The sequence below is a fragment of the Blennius ocellaris genome (assembly GCF_963422515.1).
Source record: "Blennius ocellaris genome assembly, chromosome: 24".
NCBI lineage: Eukaryota > Metazoa > Chordata > Actinopteri > Blenniiformes > Blenniidae > Blennius > Blennius ocellaris.
Genome location: NC_137673.1, coordinates 2,850,376 through 2,867,305, shown reverse-complemented (window position 1 = coordinate 2,867,305; position 16,930 = coordinate 2,850,376). Strand labels below are relative to the sequence as shown.

General features: G+C 42.7%; 2 protein-coding genes across 2 annotated transcripts; both read right to left on the bottom strand.

The window, feature by feature from the left end:
• Positions 1-1,180: 1,180 nt before the first annotated feature.
• LOC308147603 (T-box transcription factor TBX19-like) lies at positions 1,181-10,159 on the bottom strand (the record flags this gene model as incomplete). The annotated part of the gene is made up of 8 exons (XM_080519853.1): positions 1,181-1,346; positions 1,515-1,665; positions 2,184-2,342; positions 2,606-2,664; positions 3,095-3,156; positions 3,604-3,738; positions 7,494-7,770; positions 9,885-10,159. 8 exons carry the CDS (start codon positions 10,157-10,159, stop codon positions 1,181-1,183), a joined length of 1,284 nt encoding a protein of 427 aa, XP_080375979.1.
• Positions 10,160-13,797: 3,638 nt separating this feature from the next.
• sft2d2b (SFT2 domain containing 2b) lies at positions 13,798-16,094 on the bottom strand. The gene is made up of 8 exons (XM_080519977.1): positions 16,014-16,094; positions 15,405-15,494; positions 15,046-15,131; positions 14,712-14,793; positions 14,604-14,639; positions 14,385-14,443; positions 14,252-14,281; positions 13,798-14,131 (listed from the first exon to the last, which is right to left on the bottom strand). Exons 1-8 carry the CDS (start codon positions 16,080-16,082, stop codon positions 14,095-14,097), a joined length of 489 nt encoding a protein of 162 aa, XP_080376103.1. The 5' UTR covers positions 16,083-16,094; the 3' UTR covers positions 13,798-14,094.
• Positions 16,095-16,930: the final 836 nt, after the last annotated feature.

The window sequence follows — 16,930 nt, the reverse complement described above, 5'->3', positions numbered from 1 at the left end:
GTTTGCTTCTGCAACAACCAGACAGAGAGAAACAAGTAAACCACAAACAACATGCAACTTAGGTGACAAATTGACATTTGAACTCCTGACAACATTCGGCGCCACATGACTGTAGTGTCTGACAGCATGGGTCGTGAACATGTTCAACCAGTCCCCAAATAATCGTTATGTTGCGATGATCAGCCACACAAAGTTAGGAGCCACCTGCAAGTGTTGGTAGTCACCTGGGAGTTAAAGTAACCTCTGCCAATGGTCGCAAGTTTATTCAAGTAGCATGACTTGATTTTATGAGAATCTCCATGGAATCTTAATCTAAGTGTTGGCATCGGAATTGGTATTGGCTGGAAGTGGCCTTAACCACTTGATAATACTTTATTTTACCTACCACATAGGTTAGTTCGTAGTTAGTATCATTAGTTACCAGTAACCACAGATATTAGCAGTGATTAATTAATGTTATGAAGAATAGAAATATATATACAATAGAAACTATCGTGCCATCTGTTGTTTTGTTTATAACTCGAGCAAACTGTAACCAGGGACAATAGAAACCAGCTGTTACCATAAACAGTTAGAAATTGAGATTAGTAGGCAGCAGTAAGCTCTCATGAGCAGAATGGAATACATTCGTCTCAAATAGAAAAGAATATATAAAACAGTATACCATGGTAAACATTGGATGAATAGAATAGAATAGGATAAAATAGAACAGAATAGAATGTGTTGTTTTAATAAAATTGAGTGTATGGTGAATTATAATCGCAAGTAACTAAATGTAACCAGTGATATTTTGTGACTTTGCCCTCATTACAAATAGAACCAAGTGACTCATTACTACACTGGTTACCTAACAGGTCGTGAGTCATGTTTTCCATTTTAGATGAATAAGCCATGAATAGTTACAAGAAAGTAACAACATTAACTCAAGGACACACCAGTTCGGCCGCCGTGATTAAACACCCACTGGTAACGACCAGCTGGGTGACATGAAGACATGAGCAGCCTCGAGAAACATTAGTGTGAACGCGAAGTCAGCAGCGTGAACAAGTGGGCATTAGTTTATAAGTCTGTACAGATACACACTGATAACAACTAGTTGTCACCTGACAATACTGATATGTTACGATGTTAACTGCTGCCTCTGGTCGTCGCATCCCCATTTAGCCAATCACATCTCTCCTCAGAAGGAGTGGGTGGGGCCTGGTGGCCAGCCAGCTCCGCCCACTCGTCCATGACTTGGCGGCTGCATGAGGCTCTCGCTGCTGATTTGTCCGTGGAGAGTGGCACACGGTGAGTGGGAGGGGCTTAAGTCGCTGCATCCCACCGTCCACAGACAGGGATACTGACTGCACACACACACACACACACACACACACACACACACACACACACACACACACACACACACACACACACACACACACACACACACATACGCATTAAGCTCCACAGGTGTGTCATCTATGAGCAGGGGAGGATTCGGTTACCATATATGGTGGTGGGCGGGGCCTCACCTGGAGCTGTGAGGAGGAGGAGGCTGTGAGGAAGGAGCACTGCTGGTTAGAGGGAGGGAGGAGGAGGGTGTGGAGGAGGAGGAGGAGGAGGAGGGGCGCGGGGAAGAGGAGTTCCATCCTTCCAACATCTGAACACCTTCAGACAGACACACTGACACACACACACACACACACACACACACACACACACACACACACACACACACACACACACAGGTCAACACAATAATACAATAATGAAGGTTTTTTTCCATTGAAAAAGCACTGCCAGGTGACGTCGACCCTTTTTCAGGAGAGTAGAAACATCATTTTGACTTCAATATTCATATAACAAATTTGGAAAGAAGAAATTCACTTCTTAATGGCGACATTTCCGACACTTCTTGGGTCGATGGTGCTAAAAAACTGGACGAAAGATGAAAGATGTCGGACATTTATTATCAGAAGGACCAACATTACATTATATATGCATCAAATGACATGATTGAGATCATTACATAATCTTTTTCACATACTATATCAAAAATCAAATTGTAAAAGGTGAAAATGTGAAAATAAGACACCCACACACACACACGCACACACACACACACACACACACACACACACACACACACACACACACACACACGCACACACACACACACACACACACGTACACATTGTTACCTGAGGAGTGTGACCGGTGTGGCAGGTAGGCCGCGGGGTAAGGTGTGTGTCGGCCAGGGTAACCGTGATGCTTGTAACCATGGTGATGATGTGACGTCAGTGGTAGGCTACTGCCATAAGGAAAAGCTCCGCCCCCTCCGGCTGAGCATAAGGACCAACCTGTACACACACACACACACACACACACACACACACACACACACACACACACACACACACACACACACACACACACACACACATACTGTGAACATTATACAGGTGACATACGTACTTTCATACAACTTTATCTTTTAAAGAGAATCTGGATACAAATCAGTTATTTTATTTTGTGTATGGATGCAAGAACAGCGTCTTTTTACAAATGTGTTATTGATAATATTGTTTTATTTTTCTGGATGGATGTGACTGAACCGACTCACAGGACTGAATCCCAACACGACTGTCTGAGGACTCCGCTAAACCCCGTCCCCCTGGGTTCCTGAGGAGGAGAAATCAAACACCCTGTCAGAGGGGACAGTGTGTGTGTGTGTGTGTGTGTGTGGCTGAATCACTTGACACCATTTCTCCAAACGAGTGAGACGTTGGAGGACCCAACAGCCGATAATGACTCTCTAATCACCTGCTAATGCTAACTTCCCCTGTTACCCTGGTGAGAAATGCTAAGCGCTAAGTGCAAAGTGTCAACAGTTAGAGAGAACAAATGGGATCTGCTCAGCTCACAATGAGCTACACGCTTTTTATTTTTACACGACACGCAAACTTTTTATAATTAAATTAAAACAACAATTTATATATAAAATACACATCAAATTTGTTTTTAATAATGCACATGACGGAATATTTCTCAGGATTCACTGATTTAATGAGGATTAGTTGCGATGAGATGAGAGGAACAGGAAGCAGATTACCTCTCTTTGGCATCCAGGAAGGCCTTAGCGAAGGGGTTATATTTTATCTTCAGAGCTGTGATCTGCACACACGGACAAACAGGAAGTCTCCTCTCAGGTCATTTCACGTACTTATGATAACATATGTGACCTCTAATGGTTCCGTTAAAATTGCAAAAACATTGTGGGTTATTTTCTATTCCAAAACACATTTTGGACAAAACTTTCAGTCCCACTGTGGACGAGGTTTTATTCTTTACATTTGTACCTATTTATTCTAAAACCAGCCACTTTTTTTATTATATTATAATGTATTTGTTTTCTTTTTCATTCTGTAGCCTTTGTTCCAACATTTCCAGGGCTTTTTGTCATGATCGTACGCATATGAGACTCTTTGAAAACCATTTTGCTCTGATGAGAAGATTTTTCCAACCTATACTTCTATTTCTGACGTGTGTCAGTTGTTTCAGTTCAAGCTTATTTAGAAACAAAACTTTAATCCAAGCATGTTCAAGATTTGATGACAGTACCTCTTCGTTCTGGTAAGCAGTGACCGCAATGAACTGAGTCTCTTTGAAGGAGACGTTGGAGACGAGGCGATGACGGGAGCCGACACACACGATGTGAAGCTGAGGCTCGTACTTATGAAGAGAGTTCAGCATGATCTGGAAAACACAGACAAACAAGAGCTGTTTCAACCAGATACCGGTACCTTCCTCGCTCATCCTCAAACTCGTGCTGTCGCGTCATTCACACTCTGTCACGTTGGACTTTTCCTACAAGTGTTGGAACAGAGTTGATGAGAAAACATCCCATTGATGAAAACACGTACATTCTTTTTACCCAGATGTTCAGTCACATGTCAGCTCTGTTAACAGATTCAGATTCAGAATGACTTTATTAATCCCTTGGGACGACTCCCTCAGGGAAATTCAAGTTCCAGCAGCTTTTAACAGGACAGGAGCAGCACACAGAGAGCAAAGAATAAAGAATAGATAAAATAGGATATGGCTAAAAAAATACAATAAAATAAATAATTATGTACAATATTATATAGACTGTTCACTAACCTTTACTAAATAGAAATAGCAAAAAAGAATAAAAACTCCAAATAAAATATAAAGTGACAGGTGACGTTAAAAATGCACTGTGGTTAACGACAGGGTGATGAGTTGGGTAGCTGCTACTTCCCCTCTGCCCTCTGACCCTCTGACCCTCTGACCCTCTGACCTTCAGCTCTAAAGTTAAAAATACCATTGACACCATAGCTCCCATTGTGTGTCATGCAGATGACACACAGTTCTATACATCAGTGTCAGTGAAAGACCACAGCCCCAGAGAGGAAAGGTTAAAGGTCAGCGCTCGTCTTGACTCCGTGTGACTGAAGGCAACAAATCAAGCAGAAATCTGGGCGTAACGATGGATTGGGATTTGAAGTTAGGACCATCATAAAATCAGCGACCATAACCGAATCAAGGGATTTCAAATCGAACAAGAATCATAAAAAACTTGTTCATTCATTTATTTTCACGAGGCCAGATTGTTGTAACGGTGAGTTTACAGGTAGGAAATCCGCTGCATTCATCCGGAGCGCCGCCAACAGAGTCCTCGACCACACAAAGGAGCAGGTTACACCTTCTCTCTGCAGCGGCCGCCTGCGTGTCACAGGATCTTTCAATGGTACCGAAGTACGTCTTTACAGCTTCAGTTGTGGGAAAACAAAACCTCCAGACAACTGAGGTCCTCAGGAAGAGTTTGAAGAAACGAGGTGAAGCAGCTTTTAGTTCCTACGTTCCTCACCTGCAGAACAAACTTCCTGCTGACACACACACTTCTTTTAAGTCACTATTATTTGCTCTGGCCTTGTCATAAGCAATAATATTTTACTTATTTTATTACATTTGTCTTAATAAATGTTACTTTATTTAATCCCCTTTTTATGCCTTTCTCCTTTCTTTCCTTATAAAGTTCTGTGATTTACCGTGTGTCTGAATCACACTATAGAAATAGTTTTGCCTTGCTTTGCCAATTATGTTTTCTTAATATCTATACCCACTCACACTGCTTTGTTTGCTCCTGTATCCTGGTGTTCATACCTTTGCCTCTGCGCACATGTTTCTATCAGCATGCACCCATCATTACTGCATCACCTTTTCACATCGCCATGCTTACTCTTAATACCGGTACTTGACTCACGTCTGCTCAAACATCCCCCTCGGTGTTGTAGATAAACCATCGTCTGTGCACTACCAGCACAACTCCCCAAAGTTCACACTGCGAACACAAACTCGCGTGAGAAACTTTGCAAAAGTCCTAAAAGCTCTTTGGATCCATCAGAAAGCAGACAAACCACAAGCCACAGTGGTTGAGTCACTTTTATGGAGTGGAGCCATCTTTGTCTTTGGCCAAAACACTCTTTTATCCATCTGTCTTTTCTCTCTAGTCCATCTCTCCATCCAGCAGGCTAACGAGGCCCAATTAACCAATCACAGCTCTCTGGGCCGACACACAAAAACAAACTGTTTTCTATTCAGATTGAGAGGCTGGCTTCAGATGTGACCCTGCGCTGCGTGTGTGTGTGCTGGCACAGCCACATTAGCTGGAGTGTGTGTGGGCTTGCTTTGAATATAGTTTACCTCTCCCTCGCTCTCGTCCATCTGAAGCATGATGGATAAATTAATTTTCCAGTAAAAAACATAATTACCATAATGTACAAATAAGCTGAGCAATTATTTCATTATGGCCGAGCTCTCTGTTCCAGAGTGTGTGTGTGTGTGTGTGTGTGTGTGTGTGTGTGTGTGTGTGTGTGTGTGTGTGTGTGTGTGTGTGTGTGTGTGTGCCATGTTTGGAAAGGGATAATGGGTAAATATAAACAACATTAATGCCAATTTTGGAGTGAGTGTGTGTGTGTGTGTGTGTGTGTGTGTGTGTGTGTGTGTGTGTGTGTGTGTGTGTGTGTGTGTGTGTGTGTGTGTGTGTGTGTGTGTGTGTGTGTGTGTGTGTGTGTGAGGGCCTGTATGAGTGGTGAACAGCTCTCGACAGGAAGTGCATTAAACTGCCGCCGGCCAATTAAGAGCTGTTTATCCCGTTCCCGTGGTTACGAGGGGGCGAGCAGGTGAAGTGAGCGAGGAAAAGGATTGAAGTGGTTAATTAGAGGCGGTAGTCTCTCGCCCACTCCAGCACAATATGACCAGGGACGAGAGAGAGAAAGAGAGAGAGAGACTTCATGAAGAGCGGGATAATGGACTGAAGAAGATAGAGAAGAAGAAGTAGAAGAATCTGGAAAAAGTTGGACTGGTAACTATAGACAATTATATATAAACTCTTAACACTTGATAAATACGGGTAAGAACTGGGAAGAACTGGGAAGATCTGGGAAGAACTAGTAAGAACTGGTAAGATCTGGGAAGAACTAGTAAGAACTGGTAAGATCTGGGAAGAACTAGTAAGAACTGGGAAGAACTGGTAAGATCTGGGAAGAACTAGTAAGAACTGGTAAGAGCTGGGAAGAACTAGTAAGAACTGGGAAGAACTGGTAAGATCTGGGAAGAACTAGTAAGAACTGGTAAGATCTGGTAAGATCTGGGAAGAACTAGTAAGAACTGGGAAGAACTGGTAAGATCTGGGAAGAACTAGTAAGAACTGGGAAGAACTGGGAAGATCTGGGAAGAACTAGTAAGAACTGGTAAGATCTGGGAAGAACTAGTAAGAACTGGGAAGATCTGGGAAGAACTAGTAAGAACTGGGAAGAACTGGTAAGATCTGGGAAGAACTAGTAAGAACTGGTAAGATCTGGGAAGAACTAGTAAGAACTGGGAAGAACAAGTAAGAACTGGGAAGAACAAGTAAGAACAGTGAAAAACTGGGAAGAACGAGTAAGAACCGGTAAGATCTGGTAAGAACTAATAAGAACTGGGAAGAACTGGGAAGAACTGGGAAGAACAAGTAAGAACCGTGAAAAACTGTGAAGAACCAGTAAGAACCGGTAAGAACTGGTAAGAACTGGTAAGAACCGGTAAGAACCGGTAAGAACTGGTAAGAACTGGTAAGAACAAGTAAGAACTGGAAAGAACAAGTAAGAACTGGAAAGAACAAGTAAGAACTGGGAAGAACTGGTAGGAACTAGTAAGAACAGCTGCTCACAAAACAATTAGTAACTTCTGGTGGTATTAAAATAACTGGGAACAGCTGAAGACAACTGATAATTGCTGTTAACAAAGGTTTGACGAGACTGAGCAGAGTTTTGAAAACTTTTTCTACAACCTGTATAAAGGCTACCAAAGACCTCCAAATCCAGAACGTCGAGTGAAGGGTTCGGCAATTTGTTGGGTTTGGCCTCCAACTCAATCCCAAACATTTCTGAAAGATTTCTAAGCCCTTTATTTAAGATCACCTGAAAGACGTCTGGGTCTGGACTCACCTGTCCTCCCCCGTTGACCTTGTTGGTGAGTTTGACCTTGTTGAAGGTCACAGCAGCCTTCATCCAGTGGGCGCCGAAATTTGGCGAGTCGGGGTGGATGTAAATGCCGCCGTGGCCGCGGCCCTCGCCGCGTCCCTCCGCCCGGCCGGCCGCCACCCACTCGCCGTTCACGAACTTCCAGCGACAGCTGTCGGCCGGCACGAAGTCCAACAGGAAGGAGTACATGGAGGAGGGGTCCAGGCCGGACACGCTGACCTTCAGGACCGGGAACATCCGACTGCACGCCAACATACGATCAAAAATGAAAAAAAAAATGGTTTCATTATTTTTTTGAAAGTGAGTGTGCGTGACTGTCTCGGATGATAAAGTGGGAGAATTGATCAATTTTATTGTGCTATTTATTCCACATTAACCTTTGATTTCATTTAATTCCAAATATTTTATTCAGATTTTAAGCTTCAGCTTAAAAATTGTGAAAAATGTATTGATCACACTCCACTTTCTCTTTATATTATTCTATTTGTGACAGACTTGTGTGAGTGATGATCAGAGTATTTACAGTTGTTTGGAGTTCTGTGTGAGCGAGGCGTCCTCTGCTTTGTTCCCTGACTCTCCTCTGTGGACTCTGTCCATCAAACTAACAGCTTTTCTTTGTGTTTGAACATGAATTCGTTGCCTTATTTGATTTATCAAAAAAAAAAAAAAAAAAGCCAAAGTTAGCGTGCGTGGAGACAAACAGCGGCTCTCAACGCTAACAGCCGCTCAAGTGGCGTCCTGCAGGTGTGAATGGAGTGTTTTCCCGCTGCGGGGCACGACCGGTCAACACGCCTCAGCTCGGTAAAAAAAATCCGCCAGTGGCTCACAGTGCGGCTGCTATCGACACTAATGAATAACCCCGATTACCAAACTGTGCACACACACACGTCAGGTAGGGATCAGCCACGGCCAATCAAAACACGCAATTCGGCCACCAAAGTGATCACGGCTCCTTCATCCAGGTGGAAACAGTGAAAGAACCTGTGCTGATGATCGTTTAAAACAAAGAAAGCCAGAAGTTTCCAAAGTGCTTCTGAAAGAATTCAGATCAAGGAAACCTATCTGGTTACCGCTGAAATGTCTTTCATCTTGGAAAGACTCCTTGAATCTCTTGAAACTTCAAAGAAAATACAGAAAACCTACAAGAAGTTTCCAATATCTTAACTATGACGATCTCACACATCCATGATTACTAGAAAGAGCTCCGGCAACACAACGAGAACAACTGTACAATTTGTATTCTAATGCTCTTGGACCACTTTTAAATGTCCCTTTATACCATTGATCACATCTCTAGCATTTTTATTTACAACTTTAGCAGAGACTTACCAGCTTCTTCATCTTACAAACTTCTACATGATCTTCACCGCCTTGTTGGAACCTCAAAGACATAAACTCTGAATAACCATCGACATGATCGACCCGAGGATTCTGAAATATCGTTGAAAACCTTTAAAACCAGTTTAGCCGTCTTTTAAAAAGTTTCAAAGTCTTGAAACCCTCTTGAAACTTGAGAACTTCAACAGATAGAAAAGGAGCCTTCTGATTAACTTTCTTGACTCGACCTTGAGCCTTGAAAACCTGTCAAGACCTTTGAAATCTCTTCAGTACAGTTACAATAAGTGTTTCAGAAAGGCTCCAGATATTTTGTTTTGTAATTAGAACCCTACAGTGTCAACAAATATCTCTGAAACCTCTTTGACAAGCTTTCATTCATCTTTAAGACTTTATGATATTGGGTTTTTTTTTACCGACAACGTAGTGATGGATGTTTTTACCTTATCTGCCGATTGGCAATGTGTCATTTTGTCAGGCGACCGGCCTGATACCGACACCTTTGTTGTTCAAAAAACAACAAGAATATTGTCAAAGGTAAGATGAGAAATAATTCAGCCATCCTGGAGAATTCTATTATCTCCTCCATTAAGACCTTTATAATTTCCTCAAGGACCTCGTTGAAACCATCGAGCCCAGCATTCTCCACACACTCCACGAAAACCAACAAGGGTTACCACTTCAATCTCCTTTTAATGTTGCAATTATAGCTTTGATCTTGTCGAGAAGTCAACAAAAACTCAGGGATGTCTTTAACCTCACTAAAGCATAGCGGACAGAATCGAGACAAAATCAACAGGATCTCTAGGACCTTCACAATAATCCAAAGAAAACTTTCCACGGGCTTTTAAGACCCTCCATAATTTACTCCTGGACAATTTCAAGGCCTCTCCAAAAAAGATCTTAGCAAAGATTTATTTTAGGACCCTGGAACGTCGACAAAGACGTTGTGAGAAAAGCTCTTCTGTCGTTGTTTTTGCCTGGAGGCCGAGAGGCCGTCCGATCTTCCACAGAACTCACCGCCCGTTCTTGGTGACGATCATCTCGTTGGTGATGTGCTGGAACTTCCTCCACAGCTCGGCGTCCTCCAGCGTCACCCTGAGCTCGCGCTCCGTGGGGTCGCCCTTCTCGCGGCCGGCCTGCAGCTCGCTCTCCACGGCGCTCAGCAGCCGGGACATGCAGCGCTCTGCCGACCCGGGCCGGCTGCACGCCGCACCGCCGGCACCGCCGCCGGTCCGGTCCTCCGGAGACCCGGCGTCGGTCTCCCCGTCCTCCTGCAGCCCCTCCACCTTCATCTGGATGCCCAAACAAACACTACGGGTCAGGGTTTATCCTGAAAAACCACAGTCCACCCACCAGATTAAAACCAATTTATACAGATTAAAGCTTCCCTTCATTCTCAGACTCAGGCGTTTCAATTCAGGTGCGTTAAAATGTGAGCCGAGTCCTGGGATTCAATCTGGACCTTCGAGGACACGTCCCGCCATCAGGCCCCGCACCAGTCTCTGCATTTCTTTTCTCTCATCCCTTTGTTTCATTAAAATAATTTTCATAATGAGTAGAAAGCTCCGGACTGATGCTTTTAGCCTCAAAATTACACTCTCAAGGGCGGGAAATGTTCTCAAGGGTCCAAGGGTTCTTGAGCGATCGCATTCACCCGACGGCGCCCCGCTCAGCGCCGTCTTTGGCTGTTTGCATTTTTTTACTGGCTGGAGACACGAGTGAAGCAGATTTATGAAGGTACTTTGGCTGTAACAGAAAGTCTTATTTACCTCCATATTTAATATTTTCTATTTTCTCTCTTTCTCCTGCGCTGCACATATTTGTACACCGAGGCCGTTCTGGGACCACGAGACTCAAATGATTTGATTTTCGATCCACTTGCTCTAATCTTGAGGCGTCATAATTCCTGAGCGTTGTGTGAGTGCTGCTCAGACCGGACAATCATCTGTCTTGTGCTTGACTGGCAAGAGATAACGAGTGAAAACGCACCTATTTCTATTTGACGCTCACTCGCTGTGCTGCATTAAACACGATAGACGCAAAACCTCACATTTATCAGTGTCAGATACATATTATGATATGCATGCTAAAAATATTATTTACATTTTGTTATATACATTCTCATGTGACTACTTTTATGTAGATTAAATGTATGGATCTCATATGTATATTAGATAAGAATGCTATAATTCTGAATATAATAATAATAATAATAATAATAATAATAATAATAATAATAATAATAATACATTTTATAAGACTGAGAGTTCAATAAACATATTTATTTCTTTGTATTTTCATGTTTGAAACACGTCTGTGTGACAATAAATCCTATTCCATTCCATAATGATATTTCACTCCGCAGGCCGAATCAAGTTACATTGCATGAGGTAAAAACTCAGGACTAAATGTGAACCAGGTTTTCCAAGTTTCTATATGTATTTTATATTTACTCGTTTTATTTTAATGTAGTTGCATTCATGTTTATTTGGCATTAATTAATTTGCAATAGCCTTATATTAAAAAATGTTTGAATTTGGCAAATGCATTCAATAATAATAACAATAATAATAATAATAATGATAATAAAAATAATAATAATAATAATAATAAATAGTTCAGCTGGGTCATTTATGTTTTATTTTATTCAGGAAGTTATTTATAAGCTGGTGCAGATTATGTGAAATAAATTTTATAAAACGTATTATTACACTTATTATGATTATTATTATTATTATTAATAAAAACAATATAGATAAAATGTACAAACAGAAAATAGACATTGGAAAATCACTTGTGTGTGTCTTTACTCTTATGCTCATTTTGTACTGAGAAAGATTTCAATACATTGATGTTAAACATGTTTAAAGTGAACTCTTTGAAACAGTAATATATCATAAAATCATTATATATTTGAAACCTTCACCCAAAATAATATGTCAAATAATCATATATTTTCAAATACAGATATTACATTATTAAAGTGTAGGAAAGTGTTAAAATATTAATTGGCTGCTTCACTGGTGAGAAATTACTCTAAAATATAATTAAATGTGTACATTGAAACAATCTCATTTAAGAAATCTAGTTTTTAGTTTATTTAGAAAGCTACAAAATTACACCCAACTATCCAGAAATAAAAAGTGGCAAATGAAGGTAAAATATGAAGAGAAGATAAAGGTAGAGAAGAGGATGAACGTACCTGTGAGGCAGTGAACAGGTGAAAGAATCCCCGTTAATTAAAGTGAAGCTGATGTGATGCTGCTGCCACTGCAAATGATCCCAAACCATCAGACTGTTACACCAAACCTCTGCTCTCACACACACACACACACACACACACACACACACACACACACACACACACACACACACACACACACACACACACACACACACACACACACACCTCTCTCTCTCATTGTTCACTACTCGGCTGTAATTTGAAGCTTTAAAGGGACATGTCAAATCTTTAATGTGCAGGACAATCCTCCTCCTCTGGGGGGCGACATTGAGCCCCATTATTAAAAAATACATAAATCTCGGGGTCTTGGGATGCCTGGTTTTCATGTTTGACAACAGATATTGCTAAATAGAAATATGTGAGTGTCAGAACAGTTAAATAACTTCCATTCAGAGTGAAAACATGGAGCTGGTCCAATGTGCTTCCACCGTCACCTCCAGAGTCAAAAGGCCATCGGGGGACCATACAGGCCTGTTTCCATAGCAACGACCCCAGGAAGACGGCCTCGCCGACCGCAGACCCGGCAGCATTAAATCGCGGAGACCTCCAGAAGATTGAATGAGAGCAGACAGACAGAACTGCAGCGGTCAGTGGTGATTCCGGCCGATTCCACCTCCTGCAGCTTTAAATGTCACGCACGGCGCGGCGGACAATCGGAGTAATCTGCCGGGATCAGAGAGTCACTAACGATAGGTCAGATCCTCGCCGGGAACATCTGGAAACGCACGCCGGGCGACACCCGACACCCGCGCCATGTGTGTGTGTGCACGCCTTGACCAGGCCTGTGTGTGTGTGTGTGTGTGCTTTAATCAGGAGGAGGAGATTAGCTGGCTTTAAGGCATCTGACAAGCAGAGAGAAAGAGGCGGGGCAACACACGTCACGCCGGCGTGGAAACTTGGGACGCGTGCCGGTGTGTTGATGACGGCCTGAAGGAGGCGCCGCAGACGCCCGTCACAATTTATTTCATGTTCCACTCAAACAAGAGGAGAAAGAAATGAAACTTCAGTCGAGGTTCTGAGAAAAATGGTGGACAAGCCCCTCCCACATCTGAAATAAGCCCCTCCCATATCCGACCCAAGATCCTCCGATAAGAAATTCCTGGCACAAGCCCCTCCCACAGCTGAAATAAGCCCCTCCCATATCCGACCCAAGATCCTCCTATAAGAAATTCCTGACACAAGCCCCTCCCACATCTGACACAAGACCCTCCCACAGCTGAAATAAGCCCCTCCCATATCCAATACAAGCCCCTCCTATAAGAAATTCCGGACACAAGCCCCTCCCACAATAGAAATATGTCCCCCCAAGCCCCTCCCACATCCTAAACAAGCCCCTCCCACATTTAAAAAGGGAATTCACATGCAGTGTATGAATTTGCTGTTTTCTTTATTTTTTTTGCCGACTGGAAAAAAAACCCTCAATAAACGACAGCTACCACTTAAACCAGCAGAAGAAAATGTTCTCCATGATCACACAAAATAAATAGTTAAAATCAATAAAAAATTATTAACAATAAAATTAATAATAATAATGGAAACACACACTGCTGTACTTTATATTTATTAAAAAGAAAATATACAGAATAAAATCACCTGTGACACACACGACAAGGTGAACACTTTATCGTGTGTCAGCAGCACATTAGTTTTTGTAGAAATGTTATAAATTTGATTTATGGACTGAAATAGTTTCACTTCAATACGAGACCGCAGCAGCTTGAACTCCTTATCGAGTCACTTTCACGTAAAGCTCCCGGGCAAAACGCTAAAGAAGCTTGAAAAAGGAAAATATATGCTAGAAAACATATATTCACATAAATAAAGTTTAAAAAAAATTGTTTTGGTGTGAAATTCCAAGTTTAAAGAAATGAGAGTTACCATGGTAACACACAACACCCTACAGGTGTCCCTGCCGACGGCGGCGCCTGAAACACGAGGACCTCACATCATCCGATTGGAGCTCACTCAGAGAGGAGGCGGGGCTTAAATGCAGAGCGAGAACATCTTCATAACAGCGTCTCTGAAAGCACAGAGAGAGACGGTGTGTTAAAAACGTTACAGTTCTTTTCATTCATTCTAATTATGAGGCAAACATTTTTGCTGTTTCAAAGAAAGAGAAGAAAAATCTGGTTTTTTTTACCTGGCGAAGGGAATGTAGGAAAGACCGTACCTGAACACAAACATAGTTGTGTAAATTTGTAGGTTTGAACTGTATTAGTGTGTGTGTGTGTGTGTGTGTGTGTGTGTGTGTGTGTGTGTGTGTGTGTTGTTACCAGGTGAAAGCGATGAACTGCAGCACACAGAACAAAAGTGCGAGTCCTTTGTTTTTCCACTGCAGAGACACAAAACCACAGTTTAACCCAAACACACAACGTTCCTTCAGGCTGGTGTGTGTGTGTGTGTGTGTGTGTGTGTGTGTGTGTGTGTGTGTGTGTGTGTGTGTGTGTGTGTGTGTGTGTGTGTGTGTGTGTGTGTGTGTGTGTGTGTCTCACCCAGAAAGCGGCGCACAGCGTCAGTATCAGACACACCTGCAGGGACACACACCGTCAGACCGTGCTATCGCGGCCGTCATGACGCTGAACTGGCGGTTTGACTCTCACCATCATGATGACGGTCGCCAGCGCTCGCTCTTTAGCGCACATCGTCTTCAGCTGCCGCAACGGACCAATCAGGAACATGGTGCTGAAACCACATGGCCACACACTCAAACATGGCCGCCAGTGGTCGTTTGCAGTCACCTGTGTGTTTCAGTCAGTCCTGGGTTAATATTGACTCGTCAAGCCGAGTTGTGACTCGGTGCTGCTGCCTGCGGTCGGTTGGGATGATCGGTTGTAGTTAGAGTTGGTTAGTTGTGGGTGGTTCTGGTCAGTCTCAGCTCGTTTCGGTGGTTAGTTGTGGGTAGTTGTGCCGGTGTGAGTTGGTCGTGGGCCGTACCTGGCCAGAGCACAGACGTTTCCCACGCTGTAGAGGACGGCGAACACGGTCAGTCCAAACCCTGGAATCCACAACAAACAGGTACCCTGATCACAGAGAGGGGAAGGCTGTTACCACGGCGACCTCCAGGGGGGACAGCAGGATGACGGTAACCACAGATACAAACAGGACAGAGGCGGTTACCATAGAAACAGGCGAAGAATTGCCTTGGGTACAGACAGCAGGACCAAAGACAGAGAAAACCAAAAGGATGATCACCAAGGAAACGGAAGAGGAAAGAATCAGAAGTTGTTTTGTCTGAATAATTAAAAAAAACAAACAACTTTTGAAGGTGTGTGGGAAAACATCATGTGACTCACCAGGATGGAACAGAGCGCACCCAGGACGAAGCAGATGGCGAAGCCCCTCATCCTCGTCCCCCATGACAGCGTGGACGCCTGGTTGGCTCTCTGCAGAGGTCATCACTGTTCACAGCGCTCAGCCACACTCAATGCGCTCATTTTATTGACTTTCACAATAAGAGACACTTTATAACTTCCTTGTGGGTCTCCATTTTACTTAACAAGGCGCTCTCTGTGAATATTCAACTTTATGCATGTTATTTTAAAGAGATGAGCTTGTGACTTACTTTAAACCAACAGATATAATAACGAGACGAACTATATATTTAGATTCGAGTGTCATAATATGCAAAAACATAAAAAAGCTCAAACGTATATTTGTTGCAATGCTAAATTTATATGCATGTTTTTGGGTTTGCTGAGCAGGTTTGATGTATTTTACAGTGGACAGTGTGTGTGTGTGTGTGTGTGTGTGTGTGTGTGTGTGTGTGTGTGTGTGTGTGTGTGTGTGTGTGTGTGTGTGTGTGTGTGTGTGTGTGTGTGTGTGTGTGTGTGTGTGTGTGTGTGTGTTTATTCTTTACGGAGTTATGAGCGCACGCTCCAGGAGCTAACGGGCTAAAAACAAACCTCCAGAATCCCGCTGCCGTCCCCGCTGTTCTCCTCCTGCCCGCTCAGGACCTTCTTCAGCTTGTCCATCGGCTCCGGGTGTCCGGTCCTCGCTGTGGAAGGGGACAAAAGACGCTTTCCAGGAGCTTCTCAGGTGTTGGAGCAGCAGATGAACTTCCAGACGACATCAACAGGTGCGGCTCTTCCGGCTGCAGTACCGCCTGTCGCCTGAATGGCACCGATGGGGGCGCTGTTTTACCACAGATCATCAAACAAACGCAAAATAATGGATGGAAAAACAACGGCTTTATTTAGAAACACAATTTAAAACCAGTGTTGAAAATTAATCAAAAATACGAATGTTGTAAACAGAAATAAAATATATATATTTCTTCCGATTTTCTTCCATTAATTTAAATAATTTGCACTGATCCTTACACATATTTACAGGCATTTAATGGACAATTATCCCCATTTCAACATTCTTAAATTATCTACATTTCAGTTTTTTTGCCGAGTGTTGCAGATTTTCTTCTTTCCAAAGGTCTACAAAACTTTTCTGAAACTCTTCCAATGTCACAGACACATTTTTTAAAGTGAATTATCTCTGTAATTTCTGTCTGCTTGAATATTTCTGGACATCATCTCTACTTAAGTACAGCAGGATTTTATGAGAGACCAAAATATGGAGAGGACTCAATAAAAACACTAAAACTTTGGTTACAATCATAAAAACACAAAGAAAAAAAAAACAAGAAACATTCTAATGGAGGGATGAAGATTTTGTTTCATGTGCCATCGTGTCATTTATTTGTCCTTTATTTCCACCCCAGAGCTTTTCTTTTATGCCTTTTCTGTTTCACATCCCTTCGGTGAGATACCCTGCAGCTCTTCACGAGTCCAAATATTTAGTTTTCCAGAACTAAGATGTCTTTTGT

What these genes read in the sequence shown, in the direction of transcription:
- sft2d2b (XM_080519977.1), bottom strand. Translation starts at nt 16,082, where the DNA reads ATGGACAAGCTGAAGAAGGTCCTGAGCGGGCAGGAGGAGAACAGCGGG. An exon ending in ACGGCAGCGGGATTCTGGAG is followed by an intron (nt 15,495 to 16,013) that starts GTTTGTTTTTAG and finishes TGACCTCTGCAG; the next exon opens with AGAGCCAACCAGGCGTCCAC. An exon ending in CGCTGTGCGCCGCTTTCTGG is followed by an intron (nt 14,444 to 14,603) that starts GTGAGACACACA and finishes GTGTCTCTGCAG; the next exon opens with TGGAAAAACAAAGGACTCGC.